The sequence below is a fragment of the Amaranthus tricolor genome, chromosome 13, assembly GCF_026212465.1.
Source record: "Amaranthus tricolor cultivar Red isolate AtriRed21 chromosome 13, ASM2621246v1, whole genome shotgun sequence".
Lineage (NCBI taxonomy): Eukaryota > Viridiplantae > Streptophyta > Magnoliopsida > Caryophyllales > Amaranthaceae > Amaranthus > Amaranthus tricolor.
This window is the reverse complement of record NC_080059.1, coordinates 17,701,211-17,724,103: the sequence shown is the minus strand read 5'-3', so window position 1 is coordinate 17,724,103 and position 22,893 is coordinate 17,701,211. Positions and strand designations below refer to the sequence as shown.

At 34.3% G+C, this 22,893-nt stretch overlaps 1 protein-coding gene across 2 annotated transcripts in view; it reads right to left on the bottom strand.

Moving 5' to 3' along the window:
• Positions 1-166: 166 nt before the first annotated feature.
• Positions 167-22,893, bottom strand: part of LOC130797495 (calcium-dependent protein kinase 29) — a 38,648-nt gene continuing 15,921 nt past the window's right edge. For both annotated transcript variants that reach the window (XM_057660099.1, XM_057660098.1), the window contains 5 exons: positions 22,365-22,477; positions 21,211-21,378; positions 11,457-11,584; positions 611-710; positions 167-505 (listed from right to left, as the gene is read on the bottom strand). In XM_057660099.1, the coding sequence (XP_057516082.1) occupies positions 410-505; positions 611-710; positions 11,457-11,584; positions 21,211-21,378; positions 22,365-22,477 (605 nt within the window). In that variant the 3' untranslated portion in view covers positions 167-409. The remainder of the gene's footprint in view (positions 506-610; positions 711-11,456; positions 11,585-21,210; positions 21,379-22,364; positions 22,478-22,893) is intronic.

Genomic DNA, 22,893 nt, shown 5'->3' with positions numbered 1-22,893 from the left:
TCGGTATTTAATGCATGTTTACAAAAGAAATATTACAATTACAAGCGATGCTTAACATCTTGCAAAACATTGCTGAATTGAAATATTAAACCCCTTTCAAGCCGTAAAACCTAAACAAATATCTACATTATCCAGAGTTTTAACGGACTTTTAAGGGCCTTGAAAGTTTCGCAACCGGATAATTAAGTTTATACCATATAATCAAGTTACAACTTGTAAAATCATGACATTGTCAAAGCTCCAAATATGTGTCATTTGTCATCTTACACACCTATCAATAGTATTAATGATTATGATGACATGATATACATTACTTATTCACACTTTTAACAACATAAAATTAAATAGAGAATAGGAAAATAAAATACAAGGCACAAAATATATTATAATATATCATTCTTTATTTTTTCTATTTATAGACAAACAATTGGTTTTTATTTTCATCTGAATCAGTTGTGCCTTTCTTCATCATTGCTACAAACTCCTCATAGTTAATTCTTCCATCCTGCATCCAATAGTATTGCAAACATTATATTATATTAAAAGTTCGTCATCAAATCAAGTCTTTGAATAAAAAAAAGATAAAAAAATATTTAGGGGAAAAATTTACTTTGTCGGTGTCTACATCATCAAGAATTTCATCAATAGTTGCTTCGTCACCCATTCCATATTTTGTCATGGCCTGTCTTAGCTCATCTCTTGTAATAAACCTACAAATAAAAATATTATAGTCACACGTATTTTCATTATGTACAATCAAAGATAATAAGTACTGACTTAGTAAGCATTTTAAAATAGGATAAATAATACGGATTTGACTTTTAAGAGAGCGTACATGTTAATAAATATCTATTGTTAATCATTCACTCATTTGCAATCGAACATATTTGTATGTAATAACAAACAATAATTTACAATTGTTTTACTTTTTCGTACTCTTGACAAAAATTTTTTTATTATTTTTACTTTTATAATTATAGGGTGTGATGAAAAAAAGGGTATAACAATAAATAGGTAAGAGATGACCCTGAAGAAAGAAATAAGAAACAGTTGCATGGGTCCCTGGAGAAAGAAATAAGAGAGATTCGACGGCTAAAAGAAACAGTTGCATAGCAGAGATGTCCTTTTGTGCTACGGGATGGTGATAAGAACACAGCTTTCTTCCATGCTAAGGCGTCGATACAGAAGAAGAAGAACCGTATTGAGGGGCCTAGCTCGAGACTCGTCCGGTGCATTCCAGAAGGACGTGAACGAGATTAAAGAGATTAGAACCAACTATTTCTCATCTCTCTCTACCTCCTCACGCCCCAACATCAATGGTGAAACAGTGAACATGATGGATCAAAGAATAACCCTAGAGATGCAATATGGGCTTGATAGCCCTTTCACTAACGAGGAAGTGAGCCTCGCCCTGAAACATATGAAAGCTTGCAAATCCCCGGGACTAGATGGCCTTCCAACCCTTTTCTACAAAAGATACTGGCCTATTGTTGGGGAGGATATATGCTCACTAGTTCTAGATGTCTTCAACGGTGGCCCAATGCCAAAGGACCTGAATTTTACCCATGTGGGGCTTATTCCAAAGGTCAAAAAACCAGAGGAGATGAAGGACTTGCGACCCATAACCCTATCTTACAAACTCATTTCTAATGTGCTTGCGAATTCCGCTTATTATTGAGGAAAACCAAAGTGCTTTTGTCCTCGGGCGGCTTATCATGGACAATAATCTCCTTTCGTCAGACGTTTTTTACTTCATGAACCACAATAAAGCAAAGAAGAGGGGTTATATGGCTCTCAAACTGGACATGAGCAAGGCATATGATCGTATCAAATGGGATTTCCTACAAATCATTATGAGTAAGTTCTTGTTCTCTCAGCGTTGGATTTCATGCATCATGAAGTGCGTCTCCTCAACAACATACCAATTCATGGTTAATGGGGAGCTCACAAATACGGTCATTCCCCAACGAGGTATCCGTCAAGCCAACGCCGTACCTATTCCTCTTGTGTGCTGAAGGGTTGGGGGCCGTGATCAAAAGAGCATATGAGAACAGAATGCAGCACGGGACAACCATAGCCAAAAGCGCTCCTACCATCACCCACTTGTTCTTTACCGATGATAGTGTTATTTACACCCGAGCTACAGTCACAGAGGCCGAAACTATCGTCAAGCTTCTAAAGGAGTATGAAGTTATGTTAGGCCAAATGATAAATATGGAAAAAAGAGTCCTTTAGTAAAGGTTTATCAACAGAAGAGCGTGATAGGATCAGAGGGAAACTCGCCATGCGTGTAGTTGAGCATCATGAAAAATATCTGGGTCTTCCTATTCATTTCACTCGAGCCAAAAAGATCTCATATGCAAGCATTTGAGACAGAATCAGCAAGAAGCTTAAGGGGTGGAAGGAGAGACTTATGTCACGAGTGGGGGAGGAAATTTCAATCAAGGTCGTAGCTCAATCTATCCCAACTTATGCAATGAGTTGCTTCCTCTTACCAGAATCCTTTTGCCATGAAGTTACTCGTATCATCTGAAACTTTTTGTGGAGCTTAGCAATTAAAACCAATGGAATTCCTTGGAAGGCTTGGCACCATCATTGTCTATCAAAGGAAGAGGGAGGAATGGATTTTCGTGATTTAGTCCTTTTTAACAAGGCCCTGTTAGCTAAACAACTCTGGCGTCTTCATACTAATCCGGAATCCTTCCTTGCACATTGAAAGCAAAATATTACCCCCAGGCGACCATCTAGGAGTCTAAAGTGGGATACAATCCTATTTTTGCATGGCGAAGTGTCTGGAGTTCTCATGAATTAGTCTTTGCGGGGACTCGTTGTCGCATAGGAGATGGTAAATCGGTATGCTTTGTAGGAAAGTTAACATATTTAGAGATATTTTTATTCTGTATTTATTTTGTCATATATTTTGTTACCATTCTTAGTCTCCTAGCTTCTGTATATATTCTGGCTTAAACCATTGTTCATATTCAATACAAAGAGTATTCAAAACCCTAATTCTCTGATTTATTATTCCGTTTCATGGTATCAGAGCCGAAAGGTGATTCTAGGGCTTCGAACACCTTTTTTGGCCCCATCATTTACCTTTGTTATTCTAAACCTTACCTTACCTATGGCTGATTCTGAAAATCCAGAAAACCAAACTTTAACCATGGCACAAATGGAGCATGTACTCCGCTTATTTCAACAGATGAACAAAACCCACAAACCTGAATTAGAACCAGAACTTGAACATTCAATACCAGATCTAAAGGTATCCGAAAAATTAACCTACCACAACTATACAAAGTGGTGCAAGCTAATGCACATAGCCTTAGACAGCAGAGGATGGCTCAAACACATCATTGCCGCTCCTCCTACACCTGCAGATCCAAATTACAGACAATGGAGACAAAGACATCCGATAGTCCTTTCATGGATTATCACAAATATTGATTCTGATCTAGTTAATCAATTTTTAGACTACAATACAGCATAGGATTTATGGAAGGGTATTGAAACTCTTCTCGGCAGTGGAAGAGACGAGCTCCAAATTTTTGATCTCAGTACAAGAGCAAGTGCAATAAAACGGAACAACGATACTATTGAGGTTTACTTTAGTAAACTAAATACCATTTGGAAAGAAATAGATCGGAGGCAGCCGAATCCTATGAAAAGTGATGTGGACATTACCATTTTCAACAAATTCATTCAAACTCAGAGACTGTACCAGTTTTTGGCCGGTCTAGATGAATCTCTTGATAAGGAGAGACGAGATTTGATAAATCAAGTGCCTCTTCCAACTTTAGACATGGCTTATGCGGCGGTTCGAAGGGAGATTTCAAGGCGTGGGATCATGGTCCACACATCATCATTGGGGCGTAACCCCTCAGAAATTGGTTATGGCCTCATCGCACATCACCGGTCGGAAAAATCGTCACTCCGGCGAGAGGATAGAACAAACTTAAAATGTACTTACTGTGGAGGTTCGAGACACACCAAGGACACTTGTTTCAAGCTTGTAGGCTATCCGGATTGGTGGGAAGATCTACAAAAGAAAAAGGCTGCCACCAAGGCACCGGTACACCGGGCCTGCGGCAAAGCCCTTCTCAGTACAACAGAGATCACCGGCGAAGAGGGTCACAACCATGGAGGTTTGTATAGGGAGGAAATAATGGAGGATGTTCATAAAAAAGGAACCAGAAATGAGGAAGAAGAGAGAGACCCGCAATTTAAAGAGAGAAAGGAAAAACCGGCCATAAGTGAGGGAGGGAGTGAAAACTTTCCTTACTTGGCTTTTTATAGTGACACAAACCCTAACCCCACCTTCTCAAATCCACGGCCCATTTATAAAAAAAATCAAAACAAAATTTTTTCTTCTTTAAACCTTAAAAATCAGCCCATTCCACAAACCCAAATACACTCCCCAAACCCACATAACTCCATAATTAATAATTCACCTTGGATTTTTGATTGTGGAGCCACCGACACCATGACCTTCGACCCACAAGATTTTACCCATCATAAACCCATTCATCGATCTCACATTAAAACTGCTAATGGATTTTTGATTTTTGAGTGTGTCCAAGTTCAAAGTGCCGGTTCTGTTCATGTGTCTCCTTCTATGCATTTGAAAAATTGTTTATTGGTTCCAAGTTTATCACATAAATTACTTTCTGTTAGTCAACTTACTCGAGAACTTAATTGTACTATTCTTATGACTTCCACTGGTTGTGTTGTGCAGGATGCTCAGACAGGGACCATCATTGGACATGGTACTGAACGAGGAGGATTATACTATGTTGATGAGAAGACTCAAAAAGGTCAAGCTTTGCTTTCTCGTGGTTCATCTGATCTCTGGTTATGGCATCGACGTCTCGGTCATCCTTCCCTAGCTTATTCGTATGAGCTGGGTTTATTTTCTTAAACACAAATCTGAAGTTTTTTCTGTGTTTGTTACCTTTTATAATATGCTCCATACCCATTTTCAAGCCACTCCGAAAATTATACGTTCTGATAATGGAGGAGAATTTGTTAACTCCTCTATGAAACGTTTTTTTTCTGATCATGGCATGATACATCAAACTTCTTGCCCATATACACCTCAACAAAATGGAGTGGCCGAGCGTAAAAATCGTACTCTTCTAGATATTACTCGGGCTATACTACTTGAGTCTAATATCCCTGCCTCTTTCTGGCCTGAAGCTGTTGCCACTGCCACTTATCTTACTAACCGTCTACCCTCCAAACCTCTCCATTATAAAACCCCCCTTGCAACCCTAGCCTCTTTTGTTCCTATACCTTCCTCTCATTCTCTTCAACCTCGTGTCTTTGGATGTGTGGTTTATGTTCATCTTCCTCCACATACCCGAACCAAACTTGAACCCCGGGCTCGTAAGTGTGTATTTGTGGGATATGGAATACATCAGAAGGGATACAGGTGTTATAACCCAATACATAATCGGATGTATACTACCATGGACTGTGACTTCTTTGAACAGTCTTATTATTATACCCAGCCTCGTCCTCAGGGGGAGAACACTAGTGATGACTTGAGTTGGTTATTATATCCAGTTACTATTGATCAGGAACCAAAAGAACAAGTAGGTAAAACCACTGATGTTGTCACTGAAAACATAGTATCTCCTCTTCAGACTGATCTTCAGATTGATTCTGTCCAACCCACTGAGCATCCAGAGGAGTTACAGGAGGTAAATTCTGATGTTCCTCAAATTGTTGAAAACATTTCTGATAACAATATTGCAGATATAGAGTTGCCACACAGGTATGAGTTGCCGCCTAGGAGTACGAGAGGTATACCACCTAAGAGATATGATCCAGAGTTCGAAGCACAGAGATCAAAATATCCTCTTAAAGAAAACAATGACAATCTCTCTCTCTCAGCTATTGCCTTTAATGCTGCTCTTTACTCCAATAACATACCAAGAAATATTGAAGAAGCCCTACAGAATCCTAGATGGAAGAAAGCAATGGAAGAAGAAATTTCTGCTCTGAACAAGAATGAAACTTGGGAAAAATGTAAACTACCAGAAGGAAAGATAACGGCAGGTTGCAGATGGGTGTACATTATAAAATATCAAGCAGATGGTACGATTGAAAGGTTTAAAGCCAGATTAGTAGCTCAAGGGTACACACAAACTTATGGAATTGATTACTCAGAAACATTCTCTCCGGTTGCAAAACTTAATACTATCCGTGTCCTTTTTTCTGTTGCTGCAAATAAGGATTGGCCCTTGCATCAATTCGATGTGAAGAATGCATTTCTCCATGGAAAAATAGAAGAAGAAGTATACATGAAAGCTCCTCCAGGGTTCTCAAATAACTATAAGCCAGGAGAAGGGTGTAAGCTCAAAAAGGCTCTTTATGGGTTGAAGCAGTCTCCTAGGGCGTGGTTTGGAAGGTTCACAGCAGCCATGAGGAAGTTTGGGTACAAACAAAGTAACTCAGATCACACTTTGTTTCTCAAACGGCGAAAAGGAAAGATCACATGTCTAATCATTTATGTAGATGATATGATTATTACTGGAAATGACGAACATGAGATTGATACTTTGAAGAAACAACTTTTTAGAGAATTCGAAATGAAAGATTTGGGACAGCTAAAATATTTCCTTGGCATTGAGGTTCTGAGGTCAAAAGGGGGTATCTTTATAAGCCAACGAAAATATATTTTGGATTTGCTTACAGAGACTGGTATGATTGATTGTAAACCAGCAGAGACTCCTATTGTTACTCATCACGGGTTACAGATGATCGAAGGAGAAAAACTTGCAGATAGGGGACAATACCAGAGGTTGGTCGGGAAACTTATTTATCTTGCTCACACAAGATCAGATATTGCATATGCAGTTAGTGTTGTAAGCAGATTTATGCACCAACCCCAAACTCACCATATGGCAGCTGTTATGAGGATTCTAAGGTATCTTAAAGGTACCAATGACAGAGGGATATTTTATAAGAAGAATGGGCACTTAGATCTTATTGCCTACACAGATGCTGATTGGGCAGGAGACAGAGATGATAGGAGGTCTACATCTGGATACTTTACTCTTATTGGAGGCAATCTAGTTACATGGAAAAGTAAGAAACAGAAAGTAGTTGCTCTTTCAAGTGCAGAAGCAGAATTTCGGGGCATTGCAAAGGGAATAACTGAAGTAATGTGAGTAAAGAAGCTCCTAAGTGAGTTAGACTTTCCAAGAAGACAAACCTGCAGACTTTTTTGCGATAACAAAGCGGCTATTAGCATCTCCGAGAATCCAGTTTAGCATGATAGAACCAAACATGTGAAGATTGACAGACATTTTATTAAGGAGAAATTGGAGAATAACATTATCAGCCTTCCTTTTGTCAGATCAAAGGACCAGCTTGCTGATATTCTTACAAAGGCTGTTAGTTCTGAGGTGTTCGAACAAACACTATGCAAGTTAGGTATCGGTGACCCAAAGACCTAACTTGAGGGGGAGTGTAGGAAAGTTAACATATTTAGAGATATTTTTATTCTGTATTTATTTTGTCATATATTTTGTTACCATTCTTAGTCTCCTAGCTTCTGTATATATTCTGGCTTAAACCATTGTTCATATTCAATACAAAGAGTATTCAAAACCCTAATTCTCTGATTTATTATTCCGTTTCATGCTTATGGAAGGACTCGTGGTTGGGAGATAATGGTTCTGGCAAACTCATAACACGTTGGAGACATTTTGAAGAGGATGCAAAAGTGAGTCTGGTCATCGATGATATGAACAGGTGCTGGCGAAAGGATATATTGCATGAAGCTCTTCTCCCCATTGATGTGGCTCGTGTCCTTCAAATCCCTATTAGTCGTATGCCCAGTGTGGATGCAAGAGTCTGGGAAACAAGCTCTGATGGTATCTTCAGAGTAAAGGAGGTGTATCAAGCTAGCCTTGAAGCAAAAGTATGAAGCATCAGCCAATAAGGGTCCTAACCCAATTTGGAAGCATCTCTAGAAACTCAATATCCCACCCAAAGTGAAAGAGTTCATATGGAGAGCTCTCTGGGTCTGGGATATTATCCTAACTGCTCGAACCTTGTCAAAAACAGGGTGCCTATCCCTCTAAACTGTCCACGATGTGGTGAATCTGAAACTACAATACATGTTTTATGGGATTGCTGGTTGTCCCGGGCTAATTGGACAAAAGTCGATGCCGATCTAACGAAGCCACAAACACCCACCTTCAGGTGGGATTGGGTCTCTTCATCTTGTTCTAGGCATCAAAGAGAGGAATTAGCTATTTTGGCTTCGCAGTTATGGGCTGCTCGAAACGAATATAACTTTGATAAAATTCATACTCCGCAACAAGCATGTATTCGTAGAGCCTTAGTCTAGTTGGAGGAGTATAGAAAAGCTAACAACAAGTCCGATACGACTACAGCTAGAACAAACTCCAAATGGTTATCACCGAATGAGGATACCATAAAAATTAATTTTGATGGGGCTCATGACCAAGGTTCAGATAGAGCTGGACTGGGTATTGTGGCTCGAAACGCGGAGGGACATGTTATTTTCGCGGGGTCCAAGCGTGCTTGGGGAGTTCATGATGCAGAGCAAGCAGAATGTATGGCGCCCTACTAGGCTTGTGTCGTTATCAAGACCATCAACCAAGAAGCCCAACATGGTTTATATAACCAAGTAATTATCGATAGTGTTAGATCGTTATTCAAGATTTCAATATCATTTCCTTTGTATTCTTCTTTAGAGAATGTAAAGAAGTAGCAAATAGATTAGCTCGATGGGCAAATTCGAGGTTAAATGAAGAAATTTGGAGGAATGGAGGTCTTGTATGAATTCTAATGTTGTAGTATTTGATTATCCTCGTTAATATATTTGTCTTTCTTGGTTTTCAAAAAACAATCAAATTTCAAATTCGCAAATTGAATTTATTTTCACTGGAAGACTATTAGACTTTCCTTTTAGGCGACAAAACTCTCATAAACATTCTTTCGAAAAAAATTCTCATAAACGTGTTTGTAAACATTTGTTTACTTGGTACCTAGTAATTAATATCTTTGTAGGTGAAGGGCAGCGGGCAGGGGGCTCCACATGTATGTAAAAAGCTCAACCCTTATTGCGAAGTAAATACATCAGTTATTCTCTTGAGAGATTGTCTCTAATCTCGACGATTTTTCAGGCCTAACCCACTAAAATTTTACTCCCTCCGAACCAATTTAGATTTCCCATTTGCTTGGGCACGGTTATTAAGGATGGTGTGGGGTCCATTAAAAAGGATAAGTAGTAAAGGGTAAGTAGTGAAGGGTAGTTGGATAAATAAGGTATATGGGGGTATATTCGTAATTACTTGTGTGAACTAATGATATTTAGGTAAAAAAAGATTGACAAAAATAGAAATGAGACAACTAAAAAGACTTTGCCAAATAAGGAAATGGGACAACTAATTTGGTTCGGAGGGAGTATAATTTAAGAAAGAAAAACTTGAAAACAAACGCGTTCTTTATAACATGTTTTAACCAATTTGAAGTTGGTATTTTAACTTATTGAAATTGGTATTTTTATTCTATTTGAGTTATTATTTTAACTTATTAAAGTTGGTGTTTCAAATTGGTGTTTTAACCTGTTAAGTTTTTATTTTAACCTGGTATATTGTTAAGTGTTAACTTATTGAAATTAATATTTTAACCTATTAAAATTGATATTTTAACCCATTGAAGTTGGTGTTTTAACCTGTTGTAGTTGATTAAAACACCAACTTTAGAATATCAACTTAAACAGGTTAAATTACCATCTTCACCAAGTCAAAACATCAACTTTAATAGGTTAAAATACCAATTTCAATATGTTAAAATACCAACTTAAATAAGTTAAAACAACAACTCAATTAGGTCAAAATACCAACATCAATATGTTAAAATACCAACTTAAATAAGTTAAAATACCAACTTATGCAGCATAAAACGCCAACTTAAATAGGTTAAAATATCAATTTCAACAAGTTAAAATATCAACTTTAGGATGTTAATACTAACTTTAATAGATTTACAACTTAACAAGTTGAAACACCAACTACGAATAGATTAAAATACCATCAAATACCATCTTTAATAGGTTAAAACACCAATTTCAAATATTTTAAACAGGTTATAAACTACATGTTTGTTTTTTAATTAAATATTTTTAATAATATATTAGACTGGCCCAAATCAACGGTGTCTCTTTCAACAATTTGTGAAAATACGTAACTATTTCACTTTAATATCATTCAACAACTTAGTTTTTTGTTCTTTTATAATTTTATTCAAGAATAGTCTAATTTATACGGGTAAGGGGAAAATAATTAATTCTTCTTGTAAATGATGAGAATCAGACCTTACTCAAATTAAAAGAGTAAGAGAAAAGATTTCTACCACTGGAGCAAGAGTCTTCAAATGTGACTCGACCCAAAAATTCGAACCAAAATCGAAAGTTATCTGACCCAAGAACTTAGTTTTTTGAGGTTTATCAAATCGACATCATTTGAATCGAAGTTCTACCCCAACCAGTTGACAACTAAAAATGGAAAATTTGAACTTGAACCATGATCGTGTTTTATGACTGTCATATAACGTTAATCGAGATTAATCGAACCTAATAGTAATGAAATCAAGTCATATTCGATCAAATCATGCAGGAAACCAAACTCGATCCAACTAAAACTAACTTAACTCGAACTGATTTTTAATCGAACTGTTGTAAATCCAAATTGATTTAGTTTAGAATATTCTTTATAACTAGTTTAGAATTATTATTAAGACTATTCACTTTTATAAACTAAGTATTAAGCTACAATAGTCTAATAGATTGTTTATTAGTTTTATTCACTCTAATAGACTAAGTTACGATTATTGAACATAGAAATATAATTGACTCATATTTTATAATCTTATTAGTTGATCTAATAAAATAATAGATATTTTCATAAATTAAATTTTATAAATTAATAGTTTCATATATTTAGAGTTAACAATCAATGGTCAATATTTATTAAACTTTGTAATCAAATTTGATAAAAAATGATAGAACTTTTGAAAAACGAATTATCCCAGCTATAAGAGATGCTTATTAAGAATGTACCAAGATAACCTCTTATTTATACAACAAGCCCTTTTACATAAAAAAAAGTAAATACAAAATTAAATTATAAAAATTTAAAAATAAAAAAAGTAAAGAGAAAAATCAAGTATTTTACCTATACAACAAGTCATTTACATATTTTTAATGTTTTATTTTTTTCATTTTTTAACAAATAACCAATGAAAATTGATTGCCATTTGGATAACAATGTTATTGGGTAAATGACTCTAAAATTAAAATTATTCATAATTAATTAAAAATTAAGATTATTGTAGAAAATTAATAAAATATTAAATTATTTTGAAGTAATTTTCCTTCCATAAAATGTGTGAATGCATATATCTAACGTACTAACCCGCTCTTATCGACGTCAAAATATTGGAAAGTCTTGCACAAATTCTCCTCCTTGTCAAGTCTATGCCGATGCATAGTAGCTGTTATGAATTCAATGTAATCAATGGTCCCATTCTTATCCACATCAGCCTACAAGACAATGCAAGTAATTAACAAGGCACATTCTAACACTAAAATATCAGTTCTATACCGACTAAAAATTTCTGACCATAAAGTTTTGGTCGGTAATATTGACTACATAGCTACAAACATTATGGCGGCCGGTTATTGTGACCATTTAGCAATTATTTAGTAACCAAAAATAATTATTTTTCAGATTACTAAATAATTACGGCCCCTTTGATTTAATAAGAATGATTTATAATGTAAATTTCATTAAAAGTTTCATAACATTCCCATAGTAATAAAACTTTGATAAAAAAAGATTTTTTGTTTATAAATTTCTATTACCACTTAATACCACCTCTCCCAATAGTAATACATTGGAATGAAGTTTATGAAGAAAATGAGATGATTGAAGTAGGACAAGCATAACCATCAAGATAACCAAGAAATTTTTCAACTAAAATTACACTAATTTTTCATTCTCATTACCACCGTTTATTACCATCTACGAAACAAGCCGTTAAATTGATAAATATTAAAAAATGTATCCATAATCACATTCTATGGTATTTGTGATAGTGACTTCTATGGGAAGTGGTAATTTAATAACTATTTTATTCTTTAAGACAAAACAGTGATCAAAAACTATTAGGGACTATTGTAGTGACTATTTTAGTGATTGGTATTCATACAAGTTTTAGTAGTGTGACAAGTTTGGCTAAAAATAGAACACAACTATTGTCCATTATTAGACCTGGGAAAACGGTTGGTCGGTCGGGTTTTGGGTCGGATCAATTTCGGTCGGGTCATTTTCGGGTCGGGTCAGTTTCGGATCAGGTCAGTTTCAGGTCGGATCACTCTGGGTTTCGGGTAGGTTCGGATTGACCCAACGGGTTACCATAAAACATTAGAATATCCAATCGACTAATTCAACATAAAAAAAAATCATTAAAATGTCTAAAAAAAATCATTAGAGAAATTACATGTACGATTTTCAAAAAATAGTTGGTATGTCAGGTTCATTTAAGTGCAAGAAAAATAGGGGAATTAATACTTATTTTGAAAGACTTGTAAGATACGCGCTTTATAAAAGTTATTTTGTTTATTATAATTGTAACGTTAGATAAAAATGACGTTAAAATTATCTTCACAATTTTTATGTTGGAAAGATATACAACTAACTAAGTACTTATTTCGTCTTATAAGATACGCGTTTTATAATTTAGGGTAGCGACGTTCGTTTTTTGAAAAGCTCATTCAAACGTGCGAAACGTTCGTATAAATTATATTGATTTGCTTACTGAAATGTAGAAGAATTAAAAACTCATTTGACTGATTTAACAAGATACATGTATTCAATTAAGATGATTATAACGTCCTATTTTTTAAAAAAAATAATTACAATGGCTAAAAAGATGTTAAATACGTGTTTTTTGAGATCTATTGATGAGTTTTAGGGTTCAAGTGATATACTCAATATGTTGAGATACTATGAAAACTAAAATTTTATTTGAAATGAATTCTAACATTGAAATTACTTTAAAAATTGATATTAAATTGGTCAAAACGGGTCGGTTTCCGGTCGGGTCATTTTCGGTCGGGTAATTATCGGGTCGGTCATGTTTCGGATTAAGTCGCTTTCGGGTCGGTCGGGTTCGGGTTTTGTCGGGTCGGGTCCCGGGTTCATTTTCGGGTCGGATCAAATTTTCCCAGGTCTATCCATTATATTAGAGCATATACTTATCGTGGCGCCTCAAAATTAATTTCTCATTTTAATTGAATTGGTTTTATTTCAATAAAATTTATCTTATTTTACTATATATTGTTAGTAAATGAGAGTTTCAGTTTCCCACATTTAATAAGTTTGTCATGAAGTCAAGATTAATTAGAGTACATAAATTTTCATTAATACTAGATTAATTAGAGTACTTTACTAGTTAGTAGATAAGACTTTTAGTTTCCACATTTAATAAGTTTGACATCTTTCTTTCCCTATATAAAGGGTGCTTTTTACTCATTTTCAAGTAAGAAAACAAGTAATATCTTTCTAACATTATCTCTCTTCTAGTTTATCTTATAGTTTTTCTCTATTTCCTCCTAATAATTCCCAACAATTGGTATCAAGAGTCATAGGTTCTAGGCATAAGTTCCGCATATATCCACAAAAATAAAACACAAAAAATCTCAAACACATGGCTTCTTTATCTTCTACAAATCAGATCTTCAACTAAAATATATTTCTCATGTTCAATGGAGAGAGTTTTGATTTTTGGAGTGTCATATTGAAGATCATTTTAAAAGCCTAAGATTTATGGAAAGTGGTTAAAAACGATCCTAAGGCTGAATCCACATTTTCTTAGGTTGCTGGTGGAATACCGCCAAGACAAAAAACTCCGTTCAAGGAGGAGATTATCAAAGATTAGAGTGCTCTGCATATTCTTCAGTTAGCTTTGACGGATACCATTTTTCCAAATATGGTTACTGCAACTTCATTTAAAGAAACATGGGATAATGTGCAGAAAGAGTTTCAAGGAAATGGGAAGATCAATACCATCAGACTTCAAAATTTGAGAAAAGATTTGGAAAATTTGAGTATGGAGTTCAAAGAAAACATCAATGATTACTACACAAGAGTCACAATTATAGTTAATCAAATAAAGATGTATGGAGATGAGATAAAAGAAGAAGATATTGTAAATAAGAATCTTTGCACTGTGATAGAAGCATATGGTAGTGCAGCCGGTGTGATAGAAAGTACAAAGGACTTATCAACTCTAATAAGTATTATACGTGGTGTGCATGATGAAAGCTCAAGAAAGAAAGAGTAAATAGAAGATTAATGACAAGCTTGGAAGGAGCATTTCAAACTAGTCACAAAAACAAGAATGAGAAGAAGAAGCACGTCAGAAAAAGTACAGTTTTGCTAAAGGAGGAAATATAGTAGAGAAGAGAGGCAATGTAACACCCCGAGATTTTGTGACGTTATTAATTAATATTTTAATGACTTGTGGGTATTTTATAATTATATTAAATTAATTTTGAAGTAGTTTTAATAAATTCCTTTCACATACGAATTTAAATATTAACATATATTTATATTAAAAATACAATTACGATTTCTAAAATAAAGAGGTTCGAATCAAAATGATTACTTTATTAAATTTCTTAGTTGGGTATCGTAAGAAAATTTATCTTGATAAGAAATAAACGAATAAATAATAATAATAATAATAATAATAATAATAATAATAATAATAATGAGTAAGAGGTTTTAAAACCCTACATGCCCAAACCAGTCGCCACTCTCCTCTCCTCCTTTCTCTTCTCTCTTTCTCTCACTCCTTCCTCCCTCACTGTGAGCAAGAGCAGCCGGCAGCCACCCCACGAGCAGCCACCAGCACAGCTCCGCTTCTTCTCCTTCTCCACAAGCAGAAACTGACTCCTCCCTGCCCTCCATAAGTGGCAGGCGGCAGCAGCCGGCCTTGCTCCACCACCTGGCAGCAACAAGCTGCTGTGATGCAGCCTCCGCAACCCACGCAACTTCTTCCATCACCTTTGTGCTCCACACCACCACAACAACCACCTATACCCTCACCCATTTCTAGTTCCCCTTTGTGAGCCATCTCCTCTTTTCTCTAATTTATTTTCTAACTTTTAATTGGAGTTTTATTAAGTGTATTGAGTTTAATGTTGGTTGTGTTAATTTCATTGAATCTTTTTGTGGGTAAGAATTTGATTGATGAATTGAAACTTAGGATTTGAAGTGTGATTTGATATTATAGGTGATGTGTTGGTTTTGTATTAGTTTCTTTGAATCTCAGCATGGGTAATTAAATATGTTATCTTTGAACATGAAATGACTAGGGTTTGGATTTATAAATGAAATCACTAATGATGTGTGTTTTATGCTATATTTTGGGTGGTGTGATGATTGATTAAATAACCTTAAAAGTTGTTTTGAAACTTAGTCGATTGATTGTTGTTGTGATAATTAGTAATGGTGATGATTGTAGCTGATTATAGAAGTGATTTTGATTGGTTAAATTGAGAATAATAGCTACTAATTGTTGTGGTTTGATTGTTGTGAATTACAAATACCCTTATTAGGTTGTTATTGAAGTTATAGATACATAATACTAGTAAGTCAAGAGCATAATGTCAACTTATCGTCGATGGTTGCTAAAGTTAGTTGTCGTGTTGTTTTGACTATAGTTCTTAATAGCTTTGGAGAGTGTAACAAATGATATCTCGATACAATAACTCTAAGATTTGCCTTATCGTTATATTAATGTTATATTAAAATTGTAAGATTTAGTTGTGATTAGTTATTTTTGGGTAACGCGAGCCAATATGCTCAATATTAGTTAATGTAAAGAAACGATTCACACATACTTCTACTTTAATTTGATGGAAAGACTTATGTTGTGTTGAGTTAATGATTTTGACTTGTATTGAATGAGTTGTGTGCGTGCTAGAGTAATCGGAAACTATGTTGAATGGATGATAGCGGTTACTTTGGTATTTAGTTTGGTATGGCAAAGTAGTTAAGGGAACTTATTAGTTCTACTCATAACTTATATAGGTGCCCATTTGTAAGAGGAAAGTAGAGCCTTAGTCGGGTGATTTTGTGACTTTTGATCGTGTAGTGACGCTTACAGGTACATACACGCAGTAACTAACCCTTATATGCAATTTGCTTTAAGACATTACTGTTTATTGTGATAGTATGCATTGTATCGAAACTATGAGGTATTAGTGAGTACACTTTATATGAAGAGCCATCGATTATGAAATCCCTGAGCTTAGAATAGTTTAGAGAATAAGAGTGTTAGTAGAAGGCGGGGACCACCCCCTTATTTATTTAAGAATTAAATTATGCCTTAATTGAAGTTAAAATGACTCCTTTATAGGTGAATTTCATATTTTGATGAGTGGCTCAGTGGGTTTTGGCGTGCTGCTATCCCAGGGCGCTCATTATTAGTCGAAAGTGGAAGTTATTCCCATCTGATAAAGTATTAGATTATGATTAGCTGGCGTGACTCAACTGGATTATGTCCGGTGCCCTAGGTGAGGTTCGACGGGACCACCGTAAGGGGGGTATGAGCATGCTTGGGTCACTGGGTGCCGGATGGCCGATACCGCCCCTTGACTGAGGTATTACCATGCGGGCCTTCCAAACCCCAATATGGTGGCCTCTTCACTGGTTTAGAACCCCACTGTGTTAGTTTTTCTCGAAGGTAGGACCCGAGAGGGTCAGCTAGAGGGGGCATGAGCTCGTTCTTTGCCATGGGCGCCGGATGGCCGATAACGCCCTTGGCCGTGTCACTATGCCAAGAAGTAGAGAAAGATCCAATGATAGAAATTTATTCAGTGATTAGAAAGTTTATTCATTGATCGAAAGTTATTTAATGATAGAAGGTTCGTTCTTTGATAGAAAGCTTACACATTGATAGAACATTTACTCTTTGATAGAATATTTACTCATTGATAGAACATCTACTTATTTATAGAATAGTGTATGCTAGTGAGAAGTGTGTCTAAGTTAAGTTACCTCAAGGGTATTACAGACTATGATCACACTTACCTTAAGATAGACAAGCTCTATAAGGTCATGTGTTAGGTATTCTATTAATGCCTTGGTCGAGTTGATACTATACGTGTTTTGCAAGAGTTTATGTTTGAAAAGAGGAGCATGAAGACCTGCATTCTACCCAAGAACACATGGTTGGGGCTGGAAAACACGTAATGAAATTAAGAAGTATAAGTGGCCAAAACGGTTACTATCTGTGCTTGCGTTTTATGAAATCATCTTATGTTGTTTATGATATAATGCTATCTAGTAGTTGGCCTTATTATATTTGATGCTAATTACTGACGTGTACGTGTTTGTGTTTATGTTTGATTGTTGATGACTTTCTATGATTGTCCTGCTATGACACATTGGCCTTTGGTCTAATGTCGAGCAGCAGGAGGATCATAGACAGGCGTAGCAGGTACTGAAGCTTCTTTTGCTTTGCATTGCATTTGGAGAGAGTGATGAGGGCGAAGCATAACCTGTGTCATACCGCTAACTTTCGATTTTGTAGCTTCTGTTATCTTTTGTAGACTTTGGTTGTATATGATTTGTTATGAGGCCTTGTGTCCTCCCTCGTATATTTGTATTTCCGCTGCGTAGTTTATAACTCTGTATGGTTTTAAGGAGTTAAATTTTTTAAGACGCAAACGTCGACACTGGAACCACGATCCATGCTTGGCATGTGGATTTGAGAAGCCGACGACGAATCATTCCGCCGTGACATAGTTTTGATAGGCCGTTGGTGCCTTTACTTTGTTAGCTTCTAAATAACTTTTGTTTTTCTACTCAGGGCGCACAGTTTTAAGACAGATGCATCCAAAATTTCCATTCACCTTTTTAAAGTTAATATTTAACGTTTATCCAAATTCTTTTCCTTTTCATTTATTTAACACCCGAATTTCCTCCCGTCCTTTGCGGTTTTGGTTTCTTTAAGGGGTCGGAAATTCAGGGGTGTTACAGGCAAATTTCCTCTATGTGGAATTTGCAAGAGAACCAATCACTTAGAGAGTGATTGTAGATGCAAAGGCAAGACTCAATTCAACCATTGCATCAAGAGGTTTGGCCATGTAGAGAAGGACTTCAAAAGGAAGCATAATAAAGCACAAGCACAAGTTTCAGAAGATATAGGTCACTTATTTACGTGCAAGAATGTAGCCAAGAATCTAAGAAATGATTAATCAATAGTGGATGCAGTAACCACATGACCAAAGATTCATCTGTTTTTATCCAACTTGATACTTCAGTAAAGACTCCTATTAGATTAGGTAATGAAGCAATTGTTAAATCAAGTAGAAAAGATAACATTGCAATAGAGACTCGCAAAGGAGTAAAGCACATCAAGAAAGTCTTGTATGTACCAGACTTAAGCAAGAATTTGATCAGTGTACCACAATTGATGAGAAGCGAGTACATTATTCATTTTGAAGGTAATACTTGTAGTATTTTAGATCCATCTCGAATAAATATAACAAGTATTCTTACAAAAAGACAAGAGTTTCGTGTTGAATTAGTCTTATGCAGCCCATCATGTTCATGAAGCCAAAGCAAATGAAGCATATTGGTTATGCATAAGAGATTGGGACATAGCAATTCTAAAGCACTTCATCAACTTTCGCAGCAAAATTTGATGAGAGATCTTCCAATATTGTACGAGTGTGATGATGTTTGGGAGCAGATCAACTGCGCAAGATGCACAAACTTTCATTTCCAAAGGAGAAAGCTTGAAGAGCCAGCGATAGGTTGGAAGTACACACTAATGTGTATGGTCCAATAAGGACTCTCTCACTTGATGGAAGCAAGTATTTCAGATTGTTCATCGATGATTATTCTAGGATGACTTAGGTCTATTTCATGAAAAAGAGATCAGAAGTCTTTAGCATCTTTTAAATGAAAGAAAGATCATAAGTATTTCAAATTGTTCATCGATGATTATTCAGAGGGCTTGGTACAACAAAATTCATGATTACTTCACTCAACAAGGGTTTGAGAAAAAGTCTTAGTGAACATACCCTATATGTGAAGAAGCAAAAGGATGGAGATATATTAATTCTTTCCTTATATGTGGATGATCTAATTATAACAGGAACCAATAAGGAATTGATTACAACATTCAAGAAGAAAATGATGCAAGAATTTGAAATGACAGATCTTGAATTTCTAAACTATTTTCTCGGAATCAAAGTTCATCATAGTTTAGAAGCAATCTTCATTTGCTAGAAGAAATACACAAAAGGCTTACTGAAGAAGTTCATGCTAGAGAATTGTAGTTCTACCACAACTCCACTTCAAGTAAATGAAAAGTTGAGCAAGAATGATAGCCAAGAGGAAGCGGATCAGAGAATCTACAGAAGTATGATAGGTAGCTTACTTTATCTTACTGCAACAAGGCCCGACAAAATATTTACAGCAAGTTACTTGTCAACATTCACGTAAAGTCCTAGCCAACTTCACCTAGGAGCAACAAAGAGACTCTTAAAATATGTGAAGGATACATTAGGCTATGATGTTCATTTTGAAGCCATGACTACTAGTCAAATAGTAGGTTGTTTTAGGGACAGTGATAGGGCAGGGTCTCTCGATGATATGAAGAGCACCTCAAAGTTACACTTTTACACAAGGAATGAGTATTTTCTTGTCATCTTAGAAGCAAAGGTACTATAGCCCAATATACAGCATAAGTAGAATACATTGCAGCTTGTGAAGCTGTAAATCAAGCAATATAGCTTAGGAAGATTATGTCTAATATTGGCAAAGTTCAAGAAGGAGCTACCATTATTCATTGTGATAGTAATTTTGCGATAGCAATTTCTAAGAATTCTATCTTTCATCGAAAAACAAAGCATATCAAGGTAAAGTATCATTTTGCCAGAGAAGCTCAGAATAATTGTGAAGTCAAGCTAGCCGAGATTGATGGAGAAGATTAGTTAGCAGACATTTTCACTAAACCGCTTTCGAAAGGCATATTTGAGAAACTCATAGGTTTACAAGGAATGAAACATAAGTCTCAAGGAGGAGTGTTAGTGAATGAAACTTTTAGTCTCCCACATTTAATAAGTTTGTCATGAAGTCTAGATTAATTAGAGTACATAAATCCTTATTAAGACTATATTAACAAGAGTACTTTAATAGTTAGGAGTTATGAGTAGAAGAAAGGTCAAAGGTTGTGACTCTTTAATAGTAGCAATTATTATTTAGCATATATATATACATATATATATATATATACATACATATATATATATATATATATATATATATATATATATATATACATACATATATATATATATATACATACATATATATATATATATACATACATATATATATATATATACATACATATATATATATATATATATATATATATGTATATACATATATATATGTATATACATATATATATGTATATACATATATATATGTATATACATATATATATGTATATACATATATATATGTATATACATATATATATGTATATACATATATATATGTATATACATATATATATATATATACATATATATATATATATAGATATATATATATATGTGTGTATATATATATATGTGTATATATATATATGTATATATATGTATGTATGTATATATATATATATATATATATATATATATATATATATATATATATATATATATATATATATGTATATATATAAAAGTTCCAGTCCAAACTGTGCTTAAGTGTGAATCTTGTTATTTTTTAGTAAAAAGGTGTTACTATTTTGCGTGAAATTTTTATTGTTCAAAAGTAATAGTTTTTGATGTAATAGTAACACTTTTTAAAATTGTTCTTTTTTTAGCAAAAATGTGTTACTTTTCTAACATAAAAATCAAGGAAAAAAATAGTAACACAATTTTGCTAAAAAAAAAGGTTCGCACTGTTCACACTTAAGCATAGTTCACATTGGAACTCGACACTATATATATATATATATATATATATATATATATATATATATATATATATATATATATATATATATATATATGTGTAAAATTTACTATATGGTAAAAAAGTTTGGAAAGATGAAGTTAGATGAAGGTCTTACAGCCTCCAAAAGCTGCTGTATTTCTGTTTCGGTAAGGGTTGAACCAAGTCTTGCTAGACCATCTTTAAGTTCTTGGAGTGTGATTGTACCACTTCTATCAGTATCAATGTTGTTGAACATTTCTCTTAAACCTTTCGTATCTTCTTCATCGATGTTTTTTGCCATTACCTAATCAATTTTATTTTATGCAATAAACAGATAAATAGAAGAAAAGTAAGCCTTAATATCAATTTGTAGGTTTTATAATTATATTAATGTCTTGGAATTAAGGTCTACTAGTAGCTAGCTATAACAGCACAAGAACTTGTTCTGTGTCGTTTTTGACTTCTCGGACACTCTATAGTATCAGATCGTCTCGTTTATTATTTGGCACGGAGTGAAACATATAAAAAGTCTCTAAAAATTTAAGTCATAATGAATGATATTATATTCGTTTTGTTTTTATATTTTAAACTATTTTAAATAAAAACACTAATAATAACTCATATTATCTCGCAAAAGAAGTAAATTATAACTAAAGTTAATTCAAGTTAATATAACTTTGTACATGAAAATATTTTTTTTGACCCTAAAATATATACGACCTAAACAATACCCCATTTTAACCTTAGTAATTGAGGATTATGTCTTGTCTAGTAGACTTGCTACATATTATATGCCTTTAATTTACAAATTGAAAAATATAGATGCTATTTAGAACTAACGTATTCTAACTCTAGTATTGCATCAAATAAAAAAGGCCCATATTCAGTCTTCTATTATTCAGTCGGTCCTTGTACAACACACTCTTGACCACTCCTAAAAACCTATTTCATTGCACTACAACATAACATATTTTTACTCGGAACATAACATATGTTTCCTGGGATATAAATAGTGATATTTAATTTAAATGACACTATAACTAAAAATATATAAATCAGTGACATATTTTTTAATGTCATTAAATCTTATATTACGAAAAGTTAATATTATTATGGTGTTACCTGACTGCCATTTAGTGCTTCATATAATCATCATTGTAATAATAAAAAGGTACTTTGTAATTGGCTATTAATTACAAACACTATTTATAACTTTACATAAATAAAAATTTCAAAATAACAAAATAAAATAATGTTAATGGTCAATGAGAAAGTTCGTATGCGAGTTACCTTTAGAGCAAGCTTCTTGAGTTTGTTCATCGCTCGGAATTGTTTCATCCTAAAAAGCACGACACTGTCAATAGGTTTGTCTGAAGCTTCATTTTCTCTGAGCCAAGGATGTTCTGATTCATAGGGGCGGAGAAAAAATTAACAAATTCTATAAAAGTTCTATGCAATTTCAAATATTATAATATTTTTCTATTAACTTTATATCTTTAAACACTTAACATATACTACGTAATGGGCTCTGTGCTCAGAATCTCCCTTGAAACTAAAATAATGCCATGTTCAATCACTATAAGTAGGATGGGGGAATCTAGTCCGAGAGTGTCTAGTCCATCGTATGAGTCATATGATTAAAAATTTTTATTAACATTGATTTGTCTAGTGTACATAAAAAATATGAATTGTCAAACACATAACAAAAAAAAATGATAACTAAGTTGGTTCAACACACACGCGGATATGAGTGTTCGACCAACCCTATACTAATATCCTTGTTTTGACTTGTTTGGTTTGATGACTTTTAAGCCAAGTA